We start from the raw sequence: 20208 nt of genomic DNA, 5'->3' as shown, positions 1-20208 counted from the left end.
TGACACTCTCACACCGCTTTCATTTCTAATACACCACACCATCCTTACGTCCAAGCCTTTTCCATCCACCAACCCCAGTGCACACTGTATTCTCTGTGAATGGCGCCTCCTAGAGCATAACTGGGAAGGTGCTCCTGGAACTGAGCAATTCCATGGTACTCACCACTGCCCACTCCCTCATAGTCCTCTACCTGGCTAACTCCAAATCATCCTTTCAGACACAGCTCAAACTTCCTCTAAACGGAATACTCCTTGATGCCTTCCTCTGTGCTCCCACATTACCAAGAAGGTTCCTAAAACCACAGCATTTACATAATAAATTGAAATTTACCTACTTAAGGTATAAAATCACATTGACAAACATCCAAGCACAAATCTATGATCACATCAGTTATGCTGTAATTAAACTTCAAAAATTTATAGTTTCAAATTAAGCTGTAAAATACTTGAGCTTTTTAAATTGGTGTACTTCTTAAACATACACATTCCTAACATGAGTACAATGCCTTGGAGAAAAAGAAATTTACAAATAGACAAGAGAACACCAAGCTATTCTTTCATTTTGTGGAACATCAGCAAAACAAAATCTTGTTTATTTTATATTTCAAGTTCCACTACATTTTAGATGCTTATTTGTTCATTATAAATATTTACTGAGTGAGAAGTTTGTGTCTGGTCCTGTGCTATATGCCAGGTTTATAAAGAGAAAAAGATTCAATCCCTTTACTTAAGTTTATAATCCAGAGATATGGATAATTGTTACTGTTAAAACAAAATTCTGATCAAGCCGTAAGTGTGTCACTCTATGGTCTTCAAAATCAAAATTAATTATTAAATCACACTTCTTTTTAATGACTCTACCGCTCCATTTTAGCCTCTGGATTTATTATGTCAAGTTACTCTTACTGAATGACTGCCTTATTTTGATTTCCAATGAAGTGAACACTGTGCTATTTAACTGTTTTTTTTAAGAGAAAAAAAGCAGCATGAAAAGAAATCATGTCATGTTGTGACCAAAACAGCAATGCACAAGCATTAAGAGCACAAGCTTGAGACTCACGGATACAGAGAACAAACCAGTGGTTACCGTGAGATACAAACTACTGGGGTGAGGTAGGCTACAAAGATGTATTTACAACAATGGAGAATATAACTAATATTTTGTAATAACTGTAAATGGAGTGTGACCTTTAAAAATTATATAAAATAGTTTTAATTTAAAAAAAAAAAAAAGAGCGTAAGTTTTAAAATGAGGCAGACCTGGGTTTAAATCCTGGCCCCAGAATCTATATCATCTTGGGCAAGTTAACCTCCTTAAGACTCAATTTCCTCATCTCCAAAATAGAGATAATAACCATTAGTTCTTAAGGTTGTTCTCAGTGCTTAGCATAATACTGGAACTTAGTTAAGCACTGAATAAACATTGACTCATTATCAGCAATAATAATAATAAATAAAATGCATACACCACTATCAAGGTCATTAGGGCCAAAATTACATTTTTTGCTTTATTCTCTAGGATCTCAACTACAGAGTCTCGTGCAGAGTAAATACTCCCATAATTTTTTATTGATGTTAAAAGAAAATATCTCATTCATTCCCTCCAAAAGACCTCAAGGTAAAAAATACATGTTCTATAAACAATTGTTTGTAGCACTTAAAATATCATTAAATTCCAATGAAAATCACTCTTACCAGCCCTGGCTGAAAGCTGGCCACTATGGGCAGCCCAGTAACCTTTCACGGGAGATGGGCACTTGACATTACAAGTGTGTCCAGTTCCTAATTGACCTCTCGCTCCACAACCAAATGCATAGATGAGTCCAGAAGAAGGCACGAAGGCTAGGGTATGTTGTCTGGGGAAAAATTATGTAAGTTAACTCATCAGCATCATTTCTACTGACATGAACGAATATACACCCTGGCTATTTCTGAGTAGAACCCCATCCTTCTCTGACACCCTAGTTCACCAGTGGGATGGCGAGACTGGAAAAGAGCTGAAGGGACTGCTGCATTTGCGGTGTGTGGGAAGAAGCAGCGTGGACCAGTAAAATTTCCCAGAAGTGCTTTGAGGCGCTTTCACTTTCCTTTGCACGTCTCCCCAACATCGTGCTACTCTTTATCCCCAAACAGGCGTACCAGCCCCATGTTACTCTGCTTCTCTAAAACCCTTCCTTGCCACACCCTGCTCAGATCTGACTCTCCAAACCTTCGCCGTAGGTGCACATGCAATTGGGATGTCTTAAAATGATGGTGGTTGCGTCTAACCGCATTCTCTGTCACTGCAAAGATCCCTTTCTGGGTCTCAGTAGATACGAGGAAGCTCTTAGGAGCACTCACCTGCCACAAGCAATCTGCGTTACTTCACTGCCCATCAGCTCCAGAACTCTTCTCGGATTAACCTCATCATTCATGGAGTCGTGTCCAAGCTGCCCACAGGAACCAGCACCAAAGGTAAACACACCTCCACTCTAACAAAGAACAAATACCACATGACTGCACTGTACCTCTGAGTTTGGGTACACTCCTCCGAAACCCTCCATATACAAAATTTATATCACCACTACACTCACCTGATACTTAGCCAAATCACTCCTTTGGAATGTTTGTTAAATAAAAAAATAACAGAAAAGAACTGAAGGCTACATCTTTGTGGAACAAAGATAGTTCAAGGGGATGTATGCCATCTATAAATGCTGAAAATTATTTAAAAACACAGTGATGTGTTAAGAAGCAACACAAAAAAAAGGAGAAAAAGATAGGTGAAATGAGATTAATTTTTCATGATCATTCATACATAGGAAACTAAATTTTTAAAAAAAGCATAAATACATAACATAGACTCATAGACATAGAATACAGACTTGTGGTTGCTAAGGGGGTGGGGGGTGGGAAAAGATAAGACTGGGATTTCAAAATTGTAGAATAGATAAACAAGATTATACTGTATAGTACAGGAAAATATACACAAAACGTTATGGTAGCTCACAGAGAAAAAAATGTGACAATGAGTGTGTATATGTCCATGTATGACTGAAAAACTGTGCTGAACACTGGAATTTGACATAACATTGTAAAATGATTATAAATCAATAAAAAAGTTTAAAAAAAAAGAAAAAAGAAAAGAAAAAAGATCTTATGGTAGCTCACAGAGAAAGGAATGTGACAATGAATATATATATGTTCATGTATAATTAAAAAATTGTGCTCTACACTGGAATTTGACACAACATTGTAAAATGATTATAAATCAATAAAAAATGTTAAAAAAAAAAAAAAAAGAAACTAAATGCTCCAGACTCCTTGGTAAGATTTTTTTAGCAGCTGTACTTGAACAAATGCTAACGTATTTTATTAAAGTGAATCTATAATAGTATTTTTGACATGAAAATACATTTTCATTCTCTATGGATAGCAAATAAATAGGTTGATAATTTTAAAACATTATATTGCTCTTTCTTATATATATTTAAATGGCTTGTTTTAAAGGAACACAGAATATTGCTATATATACTATATTTTTAAGGTTATAGATTTTGAACTATTTTTAAACACTATCACTACTCTCTCTAAAAGACACTATCAAAAATAATCAAGCAATAATCACCCACATCATACCCAGCAACAAAGTGCCACAGAACAAGCCAGAACACTCTGAGTCCCTTACCTTTGTAAGAACTGCTGTATGCTCTTCTCCACAACTAATATAGACAACTTTTTGTGTTCGTAGAAGCTTCACGTGGCAAGGAGACTCTCGATCTAGAATAAGAGAAACACTAGCATGTCACTACCATTTGCCTTGGAGATGAAACATACACAGCTATCAGAGCCTAAATTTTAGGTCCCCCTGGGATTCCTGACTCACATATTCAGCTTCGTGACTGAACCTCCACTTGGATGTCTAATAGACATCTCATTTTTAATATATTTAAAACCTAACTCATGGATTCCCCATACTCCCCAACTTGTCCACTCATCCCCCGCCCCCAAACCCAGATACATACAAAGTTTCCCTCATTTCATAAATGCAACTTTATCCTTTCAGCTTTTCCTCTCTTTATTTCAATCTACACATTCAACAATGAGCAAAATCAACTGGCCCCACCGTCAAAATATATTTGAAACCCATCTTTATTGCCATTGCCTCCAAACTGGTCTTCCAGCTTCCCCCTGAACCCACTTTAGGCAAAGCCAAATTAGATCACTCTTCTCCCCAAACCTTCAGGTCTTGCTCCTTCACCGAGAGAAGCTGACATCTCACTTTGCCCTTCAGGGTCCCACGTAACTGGGCCTCCCAACCTCTCTGACCTCCAGCTCTGCTGCTTTTCTCCTGTTCATCCCACATCCCATATCCTACTGCATCAGAGCCTTTGCACACCCTGTTCCCTTTGACTAGAACATTCTTCGCCCATATTTCTATCAACATAGAAATCTCCTCTCCGATCTGACTTCCTACAGGGTTCTGCTCAAACTTCTTCTCCGTGGCCACCTTAAGTAAAACAGGAAACTTTCCTCTCAAGCCCCCGACATACTGTATACTTACTGGCTTCCTGTTTGCTTCTGCTTGCTAGCATGCAATCTCCACTAAGCCAAGGGTATTGTCTGTTTTGGTCCTTTCTGCACCCTTAGTGCCAACACGGGGCCAGCACATAAAAGATCTTCAAGAAGCATGTATATCAAACAAATGAAGTTAAGAGGTACACATGAGGGAGGGTATAGTTCAGTGGTAGAGTGCATGCTTAGCATGCACAAGGTCCTGGGTTCAATCCCTAGTACTTCCATTTAAAAAATAAATAAATATAGAAGGGACTGGGCATAGCTCAGTAGTAGAGCCCATGCTTAGCATGAGCTAGGTCTGGGGTTCAGACCCAGTACCTCCATTAAAAAAATACTAAAATAAAATAAATATATAAACCTAACTACCTCCCTCCCAACAATAAATTTTTAAAGAAAAATTAGTACACATGAAGAGTTTACCTACCTTCCTCATCACTGAGCCCTAGCTGTCCTGCATTATTCATCCCCCAGCCAAAAACAGCTCCTGAGAGAGACAGGGCAAAGCTGTGGGCCCCTCCTGCAGCCACCTGCGCCAGTGGGATCCCCTCCAGGGACCTCACCCTCTGCGGGCTGGCCTGGGAGGGGAACTCCTTTCCCAGGCCCAGCTGCCCATGGCTGTTCTTCCCCCATGTGAAGAACTGACCATCTGAAATGAGAACAGGGTAACTGGTATTACCAAAAGCATACAAGTTCCACCCACAAGAATAACCTTGTTATTTTAGAGTCATTCAGCAGGCTCACCCGCTAGTTGCTCAGCCCCCAACACACATATGCCCACCACCCAAAGCAAGGGAGCAGACACACGTCACACTGGAAGACTCCCACAACTAGAAGTCCCACTGTCAGGACAACAGAGAGACAAGCTGCAGTTTATCACCCTTCAAAGGCTGTGAACATTTATGTAAAGAAAAAATTAAATACTAAAGTCAGTTCAGTTTTGAATATGCCAATTACCAGGCTTAGATATCCACTGAGCAAGGTGAACTAGTTCTGACCACACCAAGACCACGAGAGCCCCAGGACTTGGTGGGATCCAGCCATGACCTGGACCACCCCACAGAGAATCAAGCAGGACACGTTTGTGCTGACTTTCTCCCAGATACAATCTGCCAGAATACAGCATTATCTGCTGTCTTAGGTTTTTCTTACTCCTCCTTTTTTATTTGGGAGCTTCATGGTGGAATATAACTCGATAGTGAGCTGTAGCTAACAAAAACCAATTTTCTGCTCAAGAACATTGAACTACAGTCCTGCCTCCGCTCATCCCCCCCAAGAGAAAGGTGGAGCAGCAATAATGACCACCTCCATCACCATCCACACCCTGAGGAAAGTATGAGCTACATAAAGACTGTCTGAGAACTGCCGCTGCCTAACAGCAATGTGCAGACCCTAACTAGTTAGTCAAAGGTATCCAGTTAGATAACATCACACAAAAATGCAAAGAGAAATGATTTCCAAATTAACATAACATTAACATATATTTTAACATTACATTACCAGCTGCAAGAGCCAAGCAATGCCAGTTGCCACAGGAAACTTGTAATATTGTCTGCTGGTTCAGCTTTTGTATTAACCTAAAACAGAAAAGGCTTTCCTCTTAAGAAGGGCATTCACAAACAATGATCAGAAATATTCCTGACCAAATAACACAGTTGTAATAAAATACATCTTTCACAAAAGACTTTTGAAAATCAAATATATAATCTTGCGTGATATAATTCTATTAGGTCTTTCACTGACCTCCTGCTTCTTAGGTAGTTACTGTTTTTACAAACTAAATAATAAACAACTTATTCTGCACTTAAAACCATCGGCATTGCCATAACCCTCTGTTAATTACCACCTTACCATCTCCAATTCTAGGAGAAAAGGAGTGAGCTACAGAAAAGAGACGACTAAGAACATAGCTGGTGTCTAAATGGCTTTCAAATGAGGGCAATGCCACGATCCAGTAACCCCACTTCTGGGTATAAATCCAAAAGAACTGCAAGCAGGGTCCCAAAGAGATATGTGTACACCCACATTGAGAGGAGAAATGGGCAGTTGTCCTTAAATGAGTTCGGAGTTAAATTTCTGCAAGATAAAAAGCTTCTGGAGATTGGTTACGCAACAGTGAGAGTATACTTAACATTACTGAACAGTACACTTAAAAATGGTTTAGATGATAAATGTTATGAGTATTTTATGAACATTTTAAAAAATTATTAACGGCAATGCCTCCAAACCTCTGATTCCCTAGGATGGTAATGAGGACGATCAGATTATAACCTGCTTCTCTGCTTGTTCATGTGAAAGACAGAGATAAGAACAGTACCTATTCATAGGGTTGTGGTGAGAATTAAATGAAAAAAATCCACGCTTGGTGCAGCCCAGCAGAGCTGGACAGCCTGCAAATATCTCCTGCTCCCTGTTTTAACAATTCACAAGTTGCCGTGTTCCTCTTCATTAAGTGTATGCCATGGGAGCTAAGGGTCAGATAAGGCCAGCTCCAGGGAGAGGGGCATTTTAGAAAACAGACGTCCAAGAGGGGAAGAAGGGTTATTTAGAGTGATAGGCAGATGTTGCTTTTGTTATGGTTTATCTTCTCAGATATAAAATGTTTATAAAATAGAGTTCACATGTGCGTTTAGTACCAAATAGAGCCCAACTAATTTTTTTAGATAATTGTAGGTTCAAACGCAGTTAAGGAAAAATAACAGAGATCTCTTGTATACTTTGTCCAGTTTCCCCCAATGATGACATTTGCAAAACTATAGTATAATATTATAACAAGGATATGACATTAGTACAACCTACCAATATTATTCATATTTCCTCAGTTTTATTTGTACTCATTTCTGTGTATGTATTGTTTTTTATCACGTGTATAGGTTCATGTAGCCACCACTACAGTCAAGACACTCTATGGTTCCAACAGCACAAGGATTCCTCATGCTGTACTTTTACAACCACTCCTCCCCGCCCCTATTCATAGCCCCTGGCAACCACTAACCTATCCTCCATTTCCAAAATTTTGTCATTTCAAGAATGTTATATAAATGGAATGATATAGGAGGTAATTGTTTAGGATTGGCTTCTTTTTCACTCAGAATAATTCCCTGGACATTTGTCCAAACTGCTGCATGTATCAACAGCTAATAGAACACACTATTTTTTTTAATTGGAACATGTAATACTGCCTTAGGGACCAATGTTTCAGAACCTTGATGCAGCAATTTGGACGAATGTCCTTTTTCTTGGCCAGATTCCACTCAAATTCCCCACAATTCTCCCTTCATGGGTCACTACTACTCTTGTCACAACCTTCACCATCACAGTTATAAAAAAGAATCAGGTCAAAAGGACAAGATAAATAATAAGAAATTAAACCCTTGAGGTGGAGAAAAGGGGAGATACCTATACATATAGCGCAAGCATATACTGTGTTTTACCTACTCATCCATCCTCCCAAAAACTTTGTAAAGGTTCATAGTACTACGTAACTCCATTTTTAAGTTAGGAAACCAAGGTTTAGATAAGTTAAACAATTTGCCCAAGGTCACTCATCTACTAAGTAATAGTATTGGAATCTGAAGCTGCATGACTTCAAAACTATGTTACTTTCCACAGTATTAAGGTATGAATTAATGAATTTATTTCAATTAAGTTATAATATAAAATTATATACAAACTAAAGCCTCAGAAGTCACCCATAATTTAGACATGACTAATGAAAATAATTATAAATTGCTACTCTAACACAGATTACTTCATTTTTAGAAATGAAATGCTACTAAAAAGCTTTACTTGAGTCTTCGGTCATCAACAAATAAAATGCTTTTGTCATTAATGTTATAAATCTTTTCCTTAATATTACACACAATTTCATTAATATACAGCATCTCCCTTCTTCCTTTTAATTTCCGCTCTCCCTCTTCCCCAAAATTAAATTTACTTTTGGAAGTAATGAATCCAAGACATTACCTGTTCTAAACCAGGAAATGAACCAAATCACTCTTACCTCCATGTTCCTCTTTTCCTTAAAACGTTTGATTAAAGAGACAAAAATCTAAGAAGGACAAAAATGAAGAGGAAAAACAAAGTACTGTCCTTTGAAAGGGACAAGAATTGGGTGGGGGAGGAGAGGTCATTTATTCAGCAGACTGGTACTGAGCAGTGCATGTGCTGGGACACTCTTAGAAGTGGTGATGCTAACATGAGTAATCTAGGTCTCCTGGCATCAGGAGCTCCCAGCTTTGTACCAAAGATATTTATTCAATAAACAATTACAAAGAATGTGACAAGTACTGCAATAGGGAAATGCTGTACATTTGTAGTAAAAAGGAACAGGAACTAAATGAAGGAAGTAAGCCAGTGGCCTCTTTGATCATTAAGGACCCTCAACAAACAGAGATGTCATCCCAAAAAATCCACTTAAAAGTAACTTCCACATTTTAGACATTTTCTTAGTGATGAAGCTAACCATCTACTACATCTCTGTATAGATATTTAGTAACAGTAAATATGTTTGATATTTAGCCAAATCATCTAAGATTTGGAATTAAATAAGAGATTAAAAATCATTGTATTAGTCCTTTTGTGTTAAAGAACTTATGTATATTGAGTATTTTAGCTGTTGGTACTACTGTTTAAGATAATTTGGCCTATAACAGGTCAGCCTTGCGATCCTAGTTTAAAGTTCTTAACGAGTAACTGATTTAGGCTTACAATTTTAGGTTAAAGGTTAACAAGTCCCGCATGTGAAAGAATATTTTTTTATTCTAACATTTACTGAGTTCCAAGCACTTGATTAGAAACTAGGTGGCTTGAATAAATAAAGTGCAGTTCCTGAACAACGCATAGTTTTTAACTGGAGAAAGACACTTCTATAAATAATTAGAATTTTTGTGACAAGTGTCATAACAGTAGAAGGCAGGGCAGGGACACGATGGCAAGAGCAATTAAAACAAAACAAGGAGTCTGGCGAAGAAACTAGCAGGAAATAACAATTACAGTAACCGACACTCTCACCTGGGCACTGCTACAGAGTCTTCGGTGGTCATGAGCCCTAGTTGGCCATCACTCCCCGCACCCCAAGAAAACAGCTGGCCCCGGTCACTGAGGGCCAGGCTGTGGGACTCGCCACACGCCACATGCACGATGTGTTGATCTGCCAAAGCTCCAATTTGCTCTGGGAAGAAAAAAAAAAAAAGGAGGAAAATGAAAGCCCAGAAACGAGAAATACACAGAATTAGCTTCCTAGGCAGTTTAGTTTTTCCAAAGCAAACCACTATAAATGTATATTTATAGAGATTATAAATTTTATATGTTTCTAAAAGTTATCAATTTAGATGCCAGCTGCACCGGGTAGCAGAGACACCTGCAGCAGCGCACACAACCCAACGTTCCTCGCGTGCCTGGTGCTTCTCTCCCAAGAGAAGCCTGAAGGTTCACTATTTGGAGATGTGGAACCAGAGAGGCTCAAATGGGAGTGGGAGTGGGAGTGAGGTGTATTACTAAAGCAGTGGGACTGAGTGAAATTCTGCCTTCCCAAGTCCTCCCTCCCCAATCCAGAAAAATGCCATTCTCCCCTCAGTCTCAGGACACAGCTCTGAGAAAACTGGCCCAAAAGAAAAGACTCATAGCTGCTAACATTTATGGGTCCCCCAATGAACGTCCAGCTTCCCGCTAATTAACAAGACTTGCCCACACACAGCTCTACTGGCATTTCAGTGCTTCACTCTTAAATATAGAAGGCTGGCCAAGGGTCATCAGATATGTGAGGAAACTTTAACATAAAAGAGCAAAACAAATGGAAGAAAAGGATCTCTGAAGGAAATGATCATGCAGGGAATAGAAAAAAAAGAATTTAAGTTATTAGAGGAATAAAATAAGACAAGAAACAAACATTCAGAAAATGAACAAAATTATCTTAGAAAATGAAAACATGACAATATAAATTTAAAGGAAAAACATTCAAAAGCAGAGAGGAAATAAGAATTAAAATTTTCTAAGAAATAGAACAAAAAAGGCAAAGAGCAAAACAGATGAGAAAAAAGAGAAAGTAATGAGGGAATTATTCCAAGAGGCCTAACAATGAAAAAAATAATAATAATTCCAAAAAGAGAAGGGAAAAAACACAAAGTAGAAAATTTCAAACAAGAAAAACAAGAACATTTCTCATAACTAAAGGACAAGAGTTTCACATTGAAAGGAAATATTAAAAGCTCAGAATAATGACAGATTAAAAACCTACTTCAGAGCACCTCAGCTTGAAATTTCAGAACATCAAAAAAGATTCTAAAAGTTTCTAGAAAGGAAAAATCAGTTTATATACAACAGAACTGAGATCAGAATGGCATCATATTTCTCAGAAGCAGCACTGCAAACTAGAAGACAATGGACCAGTGCCTTCACAATTCTGAAGGACAGTGACATCCAACTAAGAATTCCATATCAAGCCAACCATGAATCAAATGAGAGGGGGGAAAAAAGAACAATTTTCAAGGATATAAGGCTCTCAAAATATTTTACCTCCCATGCTGTCTTTCTCAGTCAGTTACATAAGCTCATGCCTCCAAAACAAAGGAAGACCAGGAAACAGGAATCCAGGATCCAGGAAGGATCCAGGAAACAGGAATCTTACACAGGAAGAGATGAAGAATATTTCCAAGACAGCTGTGGAGCAGCCTTATGAAGTAAATTGGAGGGATGTCTCCAAAGTGAAAAATGGAATACAGTCTGATGAGTTTACATTATTATGAGTTTTACAGTTCTGCCAGAGAATAGGGATTACTATGCAAGTGAAAAAAGTGAAGTAATTAATTTCAGGAAACACTAAATGTTTTGTAGGAAATAAGAGCAGTCATGGTATATAAAGTCATAATACCCAAGTAAATATAATTTACATGGTTAAAACTTAATTGATTTATAAAGAAACTATTTGGAGAAAACTGAGCATCTGGAGGGGAGGAAGAGCAAAAGGTGGGTGGAGAATGTAACAGCATGCTCGTCTTCCCCAGTGTGAAGTCTCCAGGTTATGTTCAATATTGAAAAAAATCAAGAAATAGCATTATAAGCTTGTCATTTAGAAATACAAAGGTAAACACCAAAAGAAAGAACTAAAGAATTCAAAGTGATGGCCTCTGCAGGTGAGACTCAAGAATGGGGCCAGGTGAGGCAGGGAGTTGCTATTTGATTTAAACAGTTTGATAACTATCACTAAAAAGGAAAAAAACTTTTTAAAACGTAAGCAGCTGAAAATATGCTCATGTCAGAGAAATCTCCTAGATGATGCTGTAACTCCTGCCATCCCCATGTTAAAGGGCTCCTTTAACCTCTACTCGTCATTAGAGCCAGACTCCCAACTCAGCTTTGCCCCACACTCTAAGAACAGTCCTGTCCTTATGGAAAAACTAAGGAACGCCTGCCAAAGCTGCTCAGGTAAAACCGACTTTTACTCCTCTGACCAAATTTCCACCTTGTACCGTCATTCTCGGACTTGGGCAGCTTCTATGTTCTCCTGGGCCTGGGTGCCTGGCCCGAGACCTCAGCCAGGACTGAGACCTGCCCCCCAATACCTGACCTCCTATGCCAACCATAAGCCTTTCCTGCCTCGATGTCAAGTGTACAGCCTCATGTGACACTAGGAAGTTCCTCCACGGTTTCATAGGACACTATCTGATCCTTACCTCAAAATCTGTCAATAGCTTCCCTCTTGACCTCGTTTACCACAGCTAAGTCGTGTCAAAAGGGCATGTCTAGATCCCCAGTTACCATCTACCCCCAGTATGGTCAAGCCCTAGGCAAACCAATTCCTGTCCCATCACATACCAGCCACCAGAACAGACATGGAACCACCATCACCACCACATCACAACTTGCAGCCCGGAAGACTGAGGTACTGTTCAGTAATGATGAGATTTGTGGAAAATCAAATCAAAGGTTGTCCCAAGTCCAACTTAATTTCATTTCTTCCAGCCAGAAAACTGAGCTCATCTGATTCAACTAAGGATCTGTTACAGGGAAATTTTACTCCCCCTTCAAGAATCTACTCCCCGAGGGAGGGCCAATGAGCCAAGGAATGCTTCATTCACACCTCTCCCTGAACACACCCCTGCCCCAGCTGGGAACATTCAGGCTGCAGTGTACATTTTCACAGACAGTCTCTGCTGATTCATTCTGTCAAGACTACACACTATATTTTGCAGATTATGACAGAACCTCAACCCACGCATTAAAATAATTAAACACTGGGGAAATATTTGGGTTTTTTTTGAGGATAAAAGTATAATTTCTCTCTGAATCTCTCACAGCAACACTTTAAGATCTTTAGAAGTCTTTAGCATTGTTATCAACTTTGAATGAGCCAAGGTAATAGGGCAGAACAGTGGCAAATGTGGAATGCTGCTTAGAGCAAGTCAGCAGTTCAATTGCACTTACATTATTAGGGTCACTGCTATGTGGCTTTTAAGCCCATCATAATTTTTTAATGTATTTTCAAGTTAATAGTAAGCTGGGCATTAAACCACCCCAGGGTGGTAGCAGAGAAGGATGAGACAGGAGGGAAGATGGATGTGGCTGATATGAACCTAATCCTTGCAACAACCTTATAAGGTAACAGCTCTAGAATAAGCCCCAGCAGAGAAAAAGTATGTAATTTGGCCAAGGCTCACCACTAGTGAGTGGTGGAGCTAGGACTAAAGCCTAGGTATTTCTGACTTCAAAGCCCTTTATACACACAAGGCTGTATCATCTCCCCTCACGGAAAGGGACTAGGCAGATCTTAAACTGGTAAAAGGAACTATCAAGTGAGGAGTCTAGTTATGGATAATGGAAAATGGACTCTTCCCTCTTATTGTCTGTTCAGATGAGAAATATACCCAATAGTTTGCAGTTAACAACAAGAGCAGCTGGGTGGAAAATACACCAAATAAACAAAATTAGTGATCAATATTTGGTACTAAATTCTTAATAAAACTAAAATAAAGCAAATGAAATGTCAGTGGTTAGTATGACAAAAGATTAAACTTTCATCACTCAGATGACTCCTTTCTGAGTTTCCCCAAATTGTCTACTCTAAGATTACTCTTTTTTTTTTTTAATAGTAGAAAACAAAAGACAGAGCCATACTGCAGGAAATTCAGCACTTTGCGCTGCCATTCTGTGGATTCCACATCCTCACGTTCTTATCAACCCTGACTTTCATTTCCCATTGAATCCCACCCTAGTTTACATCTCACCTCCTACTGTTACACTCTGCTCTCCCCAGGCAGGTTTTCTCTAAAGTACTATCAATCTAGTCTGAGGGGTACAGCAGACTTTTACTAAAGGTTTGAGGTGATGGAAATAAACTTGAGCTCAGCAAACCACTGAAAACAGAATATAACCCAAGTTTCCCTGCAGATCCCAACAAAGAGAATTTCCTAGTGCCCAACTTTCCTTCTGGGATTACCTGGCCTCCCACCACATGGCGAGAATCTCCCTCATTTTCTTGGCTTCTGTGTCTGAAAGGTCGTATTCCTAAGCCATATTCCAACTACTTTCTTATTTTCATCTAAACACTCTAGGGGATCTGGACTATGCTTGGTGGTATCTCAACCCTTTAACACAACTGACTTTAAAGTGACCGCCCCCTCCCGAGAGTTACTTCCATTGAAAGAATTCTACCTTGTTCCTGACCCAAAGCATTGGAACCAGGGTCAGCTTTAAAAAAATTTTTTTTAATTCTCATACAGTAGAACTGACCCTTTAGTGTACAATTCTATTAATTTAAGTACAAGTAACCAGTCCCACAATCAAGACACCGAACAGTTCCATCACCCCCAAAAAAGTCCCGTGTGTTACCCTCAGTCACACTCTCCTCATCCCTAACTCCTAGTGACTACTGATCTGCTCCTATCACCACAGTTTTATATTTTCAATACCGTCATATAAATGGAATCATATAGTATCTAACCTTTTGAAATTGGATTCTTTCACCCAATATAATGCCTCTGAGATTCATCCAAATTGTCACCTGTATCAATAGTTTGTTTCTTTCCATTAGTGAGTAGTATTCCATGGTATTTTGGATGTACCACAAAGCAATATTTCCAGTTTTCAGTGATTATAAATAGAGATGAATAAACATTCATGTATGGGTTATTGTGTGAGTATAAGTTTTCATTTCTCTGGAGTAAATATACAGGAATGAGTAATGTAATCTTCCTATACAGGTGAGTTATTTGTAAAAATCTAATATAATCATCTCTGCATTGATAGTTTTGTTTAGACTATTTATATTTAATATAATTATTAATATGTTTGGATGGATGGCCTACTTTTTTTATTATTTGTTTTCCCTCTGTTTTTCATTGCTCTTTTTCTTCATTCCTGCCTTTTGCACTAGTGTTCCATTTTAATTTATTGTGTTTTTTACTCTCTTTGTATAGTTACTTGAATGACTGCTCTGGGGATTACAATATAAATATTTAGCTTTCAAAGCATACTTAGAATCAGTGCTTTACCATTTCAAGTGGAATCCAGAAACTGTACCATCAAAAAGGTCCCCTTTACCCCTTTCTCTTTAGGTTACAGTAACTTAAATATTACATCTACATACACTGAAAATTCTATCACAATATTATAATTTTTGCTTTCAATCATGAAAATATTTTAAAGAACTTAAGAAGAGAATAGTCTATTATATTCATCCAGATATCTACTGTTTCTGTTGCTTTTCCTTCAGTTCCAATATTCCTTCTGGTATCATTTCCCCTCCATCCAAAGAACTTCCTTTAATTATTGATCAGTACAGGTCTGCTAGCCATGAATTTTCTGCCTTTTCCTCCAGCTGAAAATGACTTTGTTTCATCTTCATTTATGAAGGCTATTTTTTTGCTTAATACAGAATTCTGGATTGACTTCTTTTCTTTCAGCACTTTAAAAACACTGTGCCACTTATGACCTCCTTACTTTCTGGGCTGAAATCCACAGTCATTTGCATCATTATTCCCCCGTAGGTTATATGTTGTTTTTCTTTGGTAGCTTTCACGCATTCTCTTTGTCTTTAGTTCTCAGAAGTTTGATTATGATCTGTCTCGGTGTGGATTTCTTTGGATTTATCTCACTTGATCCACTGGACTTCTTAAATCTGTGTATTTATGTCTTTTGCCAAATTTGGAAGTTTTTCAGCCATTATCATTTTCAGCACCGCATTCTTTCTCCTCTCCTACTAGGACTCCAATGACATGAATATTAGGCCTTTTGTTCTTGTCCCACGAGCCCCTGAAATCCTGTTAATTTTTTCTCAGTCTTTTTTTAATCTCTGTTATTCAAACTGCATAATTTCTATTAATCTATCTTCAATTTCAGAGTCTTTTCTCTGTCATTTCCATTCTGCTACTGAAATTATCCAGTGAGTTTTTCATTTTAATTTCTGTGTTAGTTCTTCTTTATACCATCTATTTCTTTGCAAAGAATTTCATTTTTCCATTTGCTCCACAACAGTTTGAGCCAGCTTGTTGGAACATTTGTGTAATAGCTGCTTTAAAGTCTTCATCAGATAATACCAATATCTATGTCATTCCTGCACTGGCATCTGTTGTCTCTCCTCCTGCTAGTAGACATTTTCCTGGGTTTCCATACGCTGAGTAATTAAAAGTGTATAGTGAACACTTTGAATATTGTAAGACTCTGGGTCTTATTAAATCTTCTGGAGAATGTTAACAATTTTGTCTCAGTTTTCAAAGCCTTTGCAGTGCTATTCAGATTTGTGTCCTACACGCACCACATAGTGGCCACTCTGGACCTGAGTGGTGGTCTATTTGTTAGTTAAGTTTTCAAAGTCATTTATATGCTAAGAAGAATTAGATCCACACATACACAGCTCAGGGGTGAGTCCAAGAGTTGATAGGTAACTATATGGAGGTGCTCTCCCATGCTCCTTATTCTCTGAGATCTCTCAGATACTTTCAGGTTTCCTGGGGCTCCCTTTTTAGCTCTCCAGCCTACATACTGTACTTCCACAGCTGCACATGCCTCTGGGCCAAATGGTAAGAGGACCAGGGCAGGAAAAATGGTAAACTTATTGCCAGTTAAGTGGTACTCTGAATTCTGGTCTTTCTTCCCAATCGACCTGCCATTATTTGCTTTTCAGAGTCTTCAAACAGCTGCTCCACACATTCTGTCCAGGTTTTATAACTGCATTCAGTAAGAGAGACGGGAAGGAATGTGCTTACTCTGTCCCCCCGGAACTGGAAACCCAGAGTTTGACTTTTAAAATAACATTTTTTTCTGCTACGTTTGTTTATTTTAATTGGAAAAAGTCCACAAACTGTCTTTGTTCCACTTGGCTAAATTTACAAAAACAAAAACAAAAACAAAACAAAGGTACAGCTCTCCTACAAATGCTCTAACTACAACTGTATTTAACCTTCCTATACAGTGAAGGGCTGGATTCCTGGAGGCGGCAGTATCTCTGAGCAGCTGATGCTTCATTTAACTTATCTGAGTATCAAATACCTATCTGCCTAATCGTATGTACGACTTCCCAAGTTTAAACAATCATTAAACCAAATATTTTCAATTAAAGAATCAGAAAGAAAGACTAGCTATGATAGAGTTCAGAGTAGTAGGTCTCAGTTCACGGCCAGGTGACTTTAATATTGGGTTATAATGTTCACATACAAAGCCCAAAAACAAACACTATGAAAAATGTTTAAGAATATTTTCTTTTTAAAGCCATAAGTATAAATTTAGCATGTATGGTTTCAGATGCAGTAAGCCAGATTCACTGACTAAGTCAATAAAAACACTTGGAGGTCTGTCACAGGGAACAGGGGGGGAGGCTTTGTGCTTCTGAGTAATTAGCATTTCACTACTCAGAATAAGACCAGCTGCAGTGACTCAGTTACATTCAGGAGCTCAGAATTGCCAACCATGGCATAATCTAACATTTTTTAAAGGATTTTAATAGAGAAAGATTGTAAATGAGAAAACTACCTGACAGATCTGGTAGAGGGAATCTTAAAAGCAAAAGGAACCACTGCTGTGGTGATACAGTCGTGTATGTAACTTTGTATCATTAAATGCCTAAATCCTCCAGTTGATAATTCAAAAAGACGGAAATCTTAATCCTTGGCACAAAATACTAAGTCCCTCAAAGTTCGGCTCCCAGGTTACCATGGATGCGTTCTCCTTCACAAAGCTTTTGTTTTCTGTACCATGACAGCACCAGCACCAGAGCACCTGCTTGGGTACCTGCATGAACTAGTGTAAGCTCCAGGAAGACTGCCTCACATTGAAGAAATGCTAGTGAATACCTGTTCAATACATGCAGTTTTTAACATCAAAATGCAAAAGTCAGGCTTTAAGATGTCTCAAATGGCTGCCAAAAAAATTACAGACAAATTATGGCACTGTAATTCCTATTAAAGGAGGGGAAAACGAACTGGTTATTTCAAAATCACTGGGAGAGTTCAGGGGTATTTCAAAGCATCCTCACCCTTTAGGGGGAATCAAGAAACTAAAACATTTTCAAAAGATACATGAATTAGAGAAGTGACAGAACCAAAACAGATCCATTTAGAAAATAAATTAATCTGTGCAAGATCCACTAATACAAATAGAACATTATTACGAAAATTCAATTTTCCCCCACCAGTATATCTCTTTACACGAGGCTTCTTCACATAGGGCTGGTCAATTACGACCTCCATTTCCAGCCCTTCTCCCCTCTTTGGAGAAGGGGAGGGAGGCTGAAAATTTCCAAGCTTCTAATCATGGCTGGGTCTTTGATGACCAGCCCCCAACCAGGAGCCCACCCAGAGTCACGGCATTAAAACAAAAGATGCTCCTGGTACTCTTATCACCTAAGAATTTATAAAGGTTTTAGGAGCTCTGTGTGTAGGAACCAGATTAGGGGAGGAGAGAAGGAAGAGACCAATATACATATATCCCCTATTTTCTAATCAACATTTATTGTCACCCAAAGTAAAAACCTACCCCTTCCAATTTCCACCACATCCTACACATAACACTAGAACAATTCTACTTCCTTACTGCTCAAATATGTCAACTTTGGCCTCCCTAGAAGGCAGCCAAAACCCATGGACTGACCCAAAAGAGAATAAAAAGCCCTCTTTAAGAAGTCACAAAATATACCGAGTAGCTGACGTGGTTTTTTTGTTTGTTTGTTTGTTTGTTTGTTTGTTTTTAACATTTTTTATTTATAATCATTTTACAATGTTGTGTCAAATTCCAGTGTTCTAGCTGACATGTTTTAACTGTGCAATCACAAAATACTTACCTCTCCGCTTATCTTCAAAGAAGCTGTGTTAAAAGTCTCTATTTTTTACTTACCATTTAAACTGTGGTAAAGTAAAAATTATCTTTGATTATATAAAATAAACAAGGATCTACCGTATAAGCACAGGGAACCATACTCAGTATATTGTAATAAGCTTAATGGAAAATATGAAAAAGAATATAAATGTGTATAACTGAATCACTTTGCTGTACACCAGAAACTAACACAATATTCTAAATCAACTGTACTTCAATTTTAAAAATACCTAAATCAAAAATTAGAGATAATAAGCTGATTAGTTTTTTAGAAGAAAATGAAGGACACAAAAATTGAAGTTTTGACACAAATTCAATCTATACCTCTGAAAAAAGTAAACAGTAGACACCTTATGTTATTATACCACCCATTAGCACAAACTTTAAGGCAGGCATTCTGACAATATTCCAGAAACTTTAGAATTTTGCATGTTCATTGATCCAACAGTCAAATTTCTAAAAATATATGCTAAAGAAATGCTATAAACTGCATTGCTATTAACATAAAAAATTAGAAATTGGAATTATACACTATAAATTGAAATATGCAGTCATTAAAAAGACTGATATAGATCATTATGAACATCATCACAGAAAAACATTCATCAGATAGTAAATGGAATAGAAAGTTCTAAAGACGTATGATGTGACTCCACTTAAAAATTACACTGATATTTAAAAAATACTGGAAGGATGTATTTCAAACTAATAACAATGTCTTTTGTTCAAGATGGTAAAACTAAAAAGTAAAACTTATTTGCTTCTTTTTGTTTATGGGTATTTAACCTGTGAGCAATACACATGTTTTATTTTTGTACTATGGACATTTTTTAAGCTTTTTAAAAAAGATTTCTTACCACTTCCCTCTCCTATCCACAACTTTTTTCAACAACTCAAATCTTTTTCATTCAATGCAATGTAACAGGAAATTAGTTCTAAGATAGCAGATTGTTTATGACTATTTTAGACTATATGCTACCTAATAAACAGTATCACTGTACAATCATAATGCAAGATGAGATGCTTCCAGAAGGGTTTCCTAAAGATAGTTAATCCTACTTGATTTTTATACATTTGGGTAAAATTTTACCATTGCAGGCAAAACATCCCTGTATTGAGATCCACTTACTTTATCTACTTACTACTATGGAATTGTAGTCATCTATCCATTTTCTCTTAGAAACGTGTATATAAAAACTCCAATCAGAATACAAAGATAATCAGCTTGGATTGATGTGCAAGACCCAACTATATGTAGTCTTTAAAAATATATAATATTTAAATGCAAACACACAGGAAAATAAAAAATAAATGGATAGAAAAAGATATACCATGTTAACACTAATC

At 37.7% G+C, this 20208-nt stretch overlaps 1 protein-coding gene across 9 annotated transcripts in view; it reads right to left on the bottom strand.

Moving 5' to 3' along the window:
- The window catches only part of HERC3 (HECT and RLD domain containing E3 ubiquitin protein ligase 3), a 130325-nt gene that overhangs the window by 77986 nt on the left and 32131 nt on the right, over positions 1–20208 (bottom strand). For all 9 annotated transcript variants that reach the window (XR_012061307.1, XM_072943326.1, XM_072943287.1 and 6 more), the window contains 6 exons: positions 9568–9727; positions 6055–6131; positions 4982–5203; positions 3668–3759; positions 2341–2471; positions 1696–1856 (listed from right to left, as the gene is read on the bottom strand). Coding sequence is in view for 8 of the 9 variants with exons in the window: in XM_072943287.1 (XP_072799388.1) it covers positions 1696–1856; positions 2341–2471; positions 3668–3759; positions 4982–5203; positions 6055–6131; positions 9568–9727 (843 nt within the window). In the remaining variant the exon portion in view is untranslated. The remainder of the gene's footprint in view (positions 1–1695; positions 1857–2340; positions 2472–3667; positions 3760–4981; positions 5204–6054; positions 6132–9567; positions 9728–20208) is intronic.

This window comes from Vicugna pacos, chromosome 2 (genome assembly GCF_048564905.1).
Source record: "Vicugna pacos chromosome 2, VicPac4, whole genome shotgun sequence".
NCBI classification, from domain to species: Eukaryota; Metazoa; Chordata; class Mammalia; order Artiodactyla; family Camelidae; genus Vicugna; species Vicugna pacos.
Note: the sequence above shows the minus strand (reverse complement) of the source record. Positions and strands in the feature narration are given on the sequence as shown.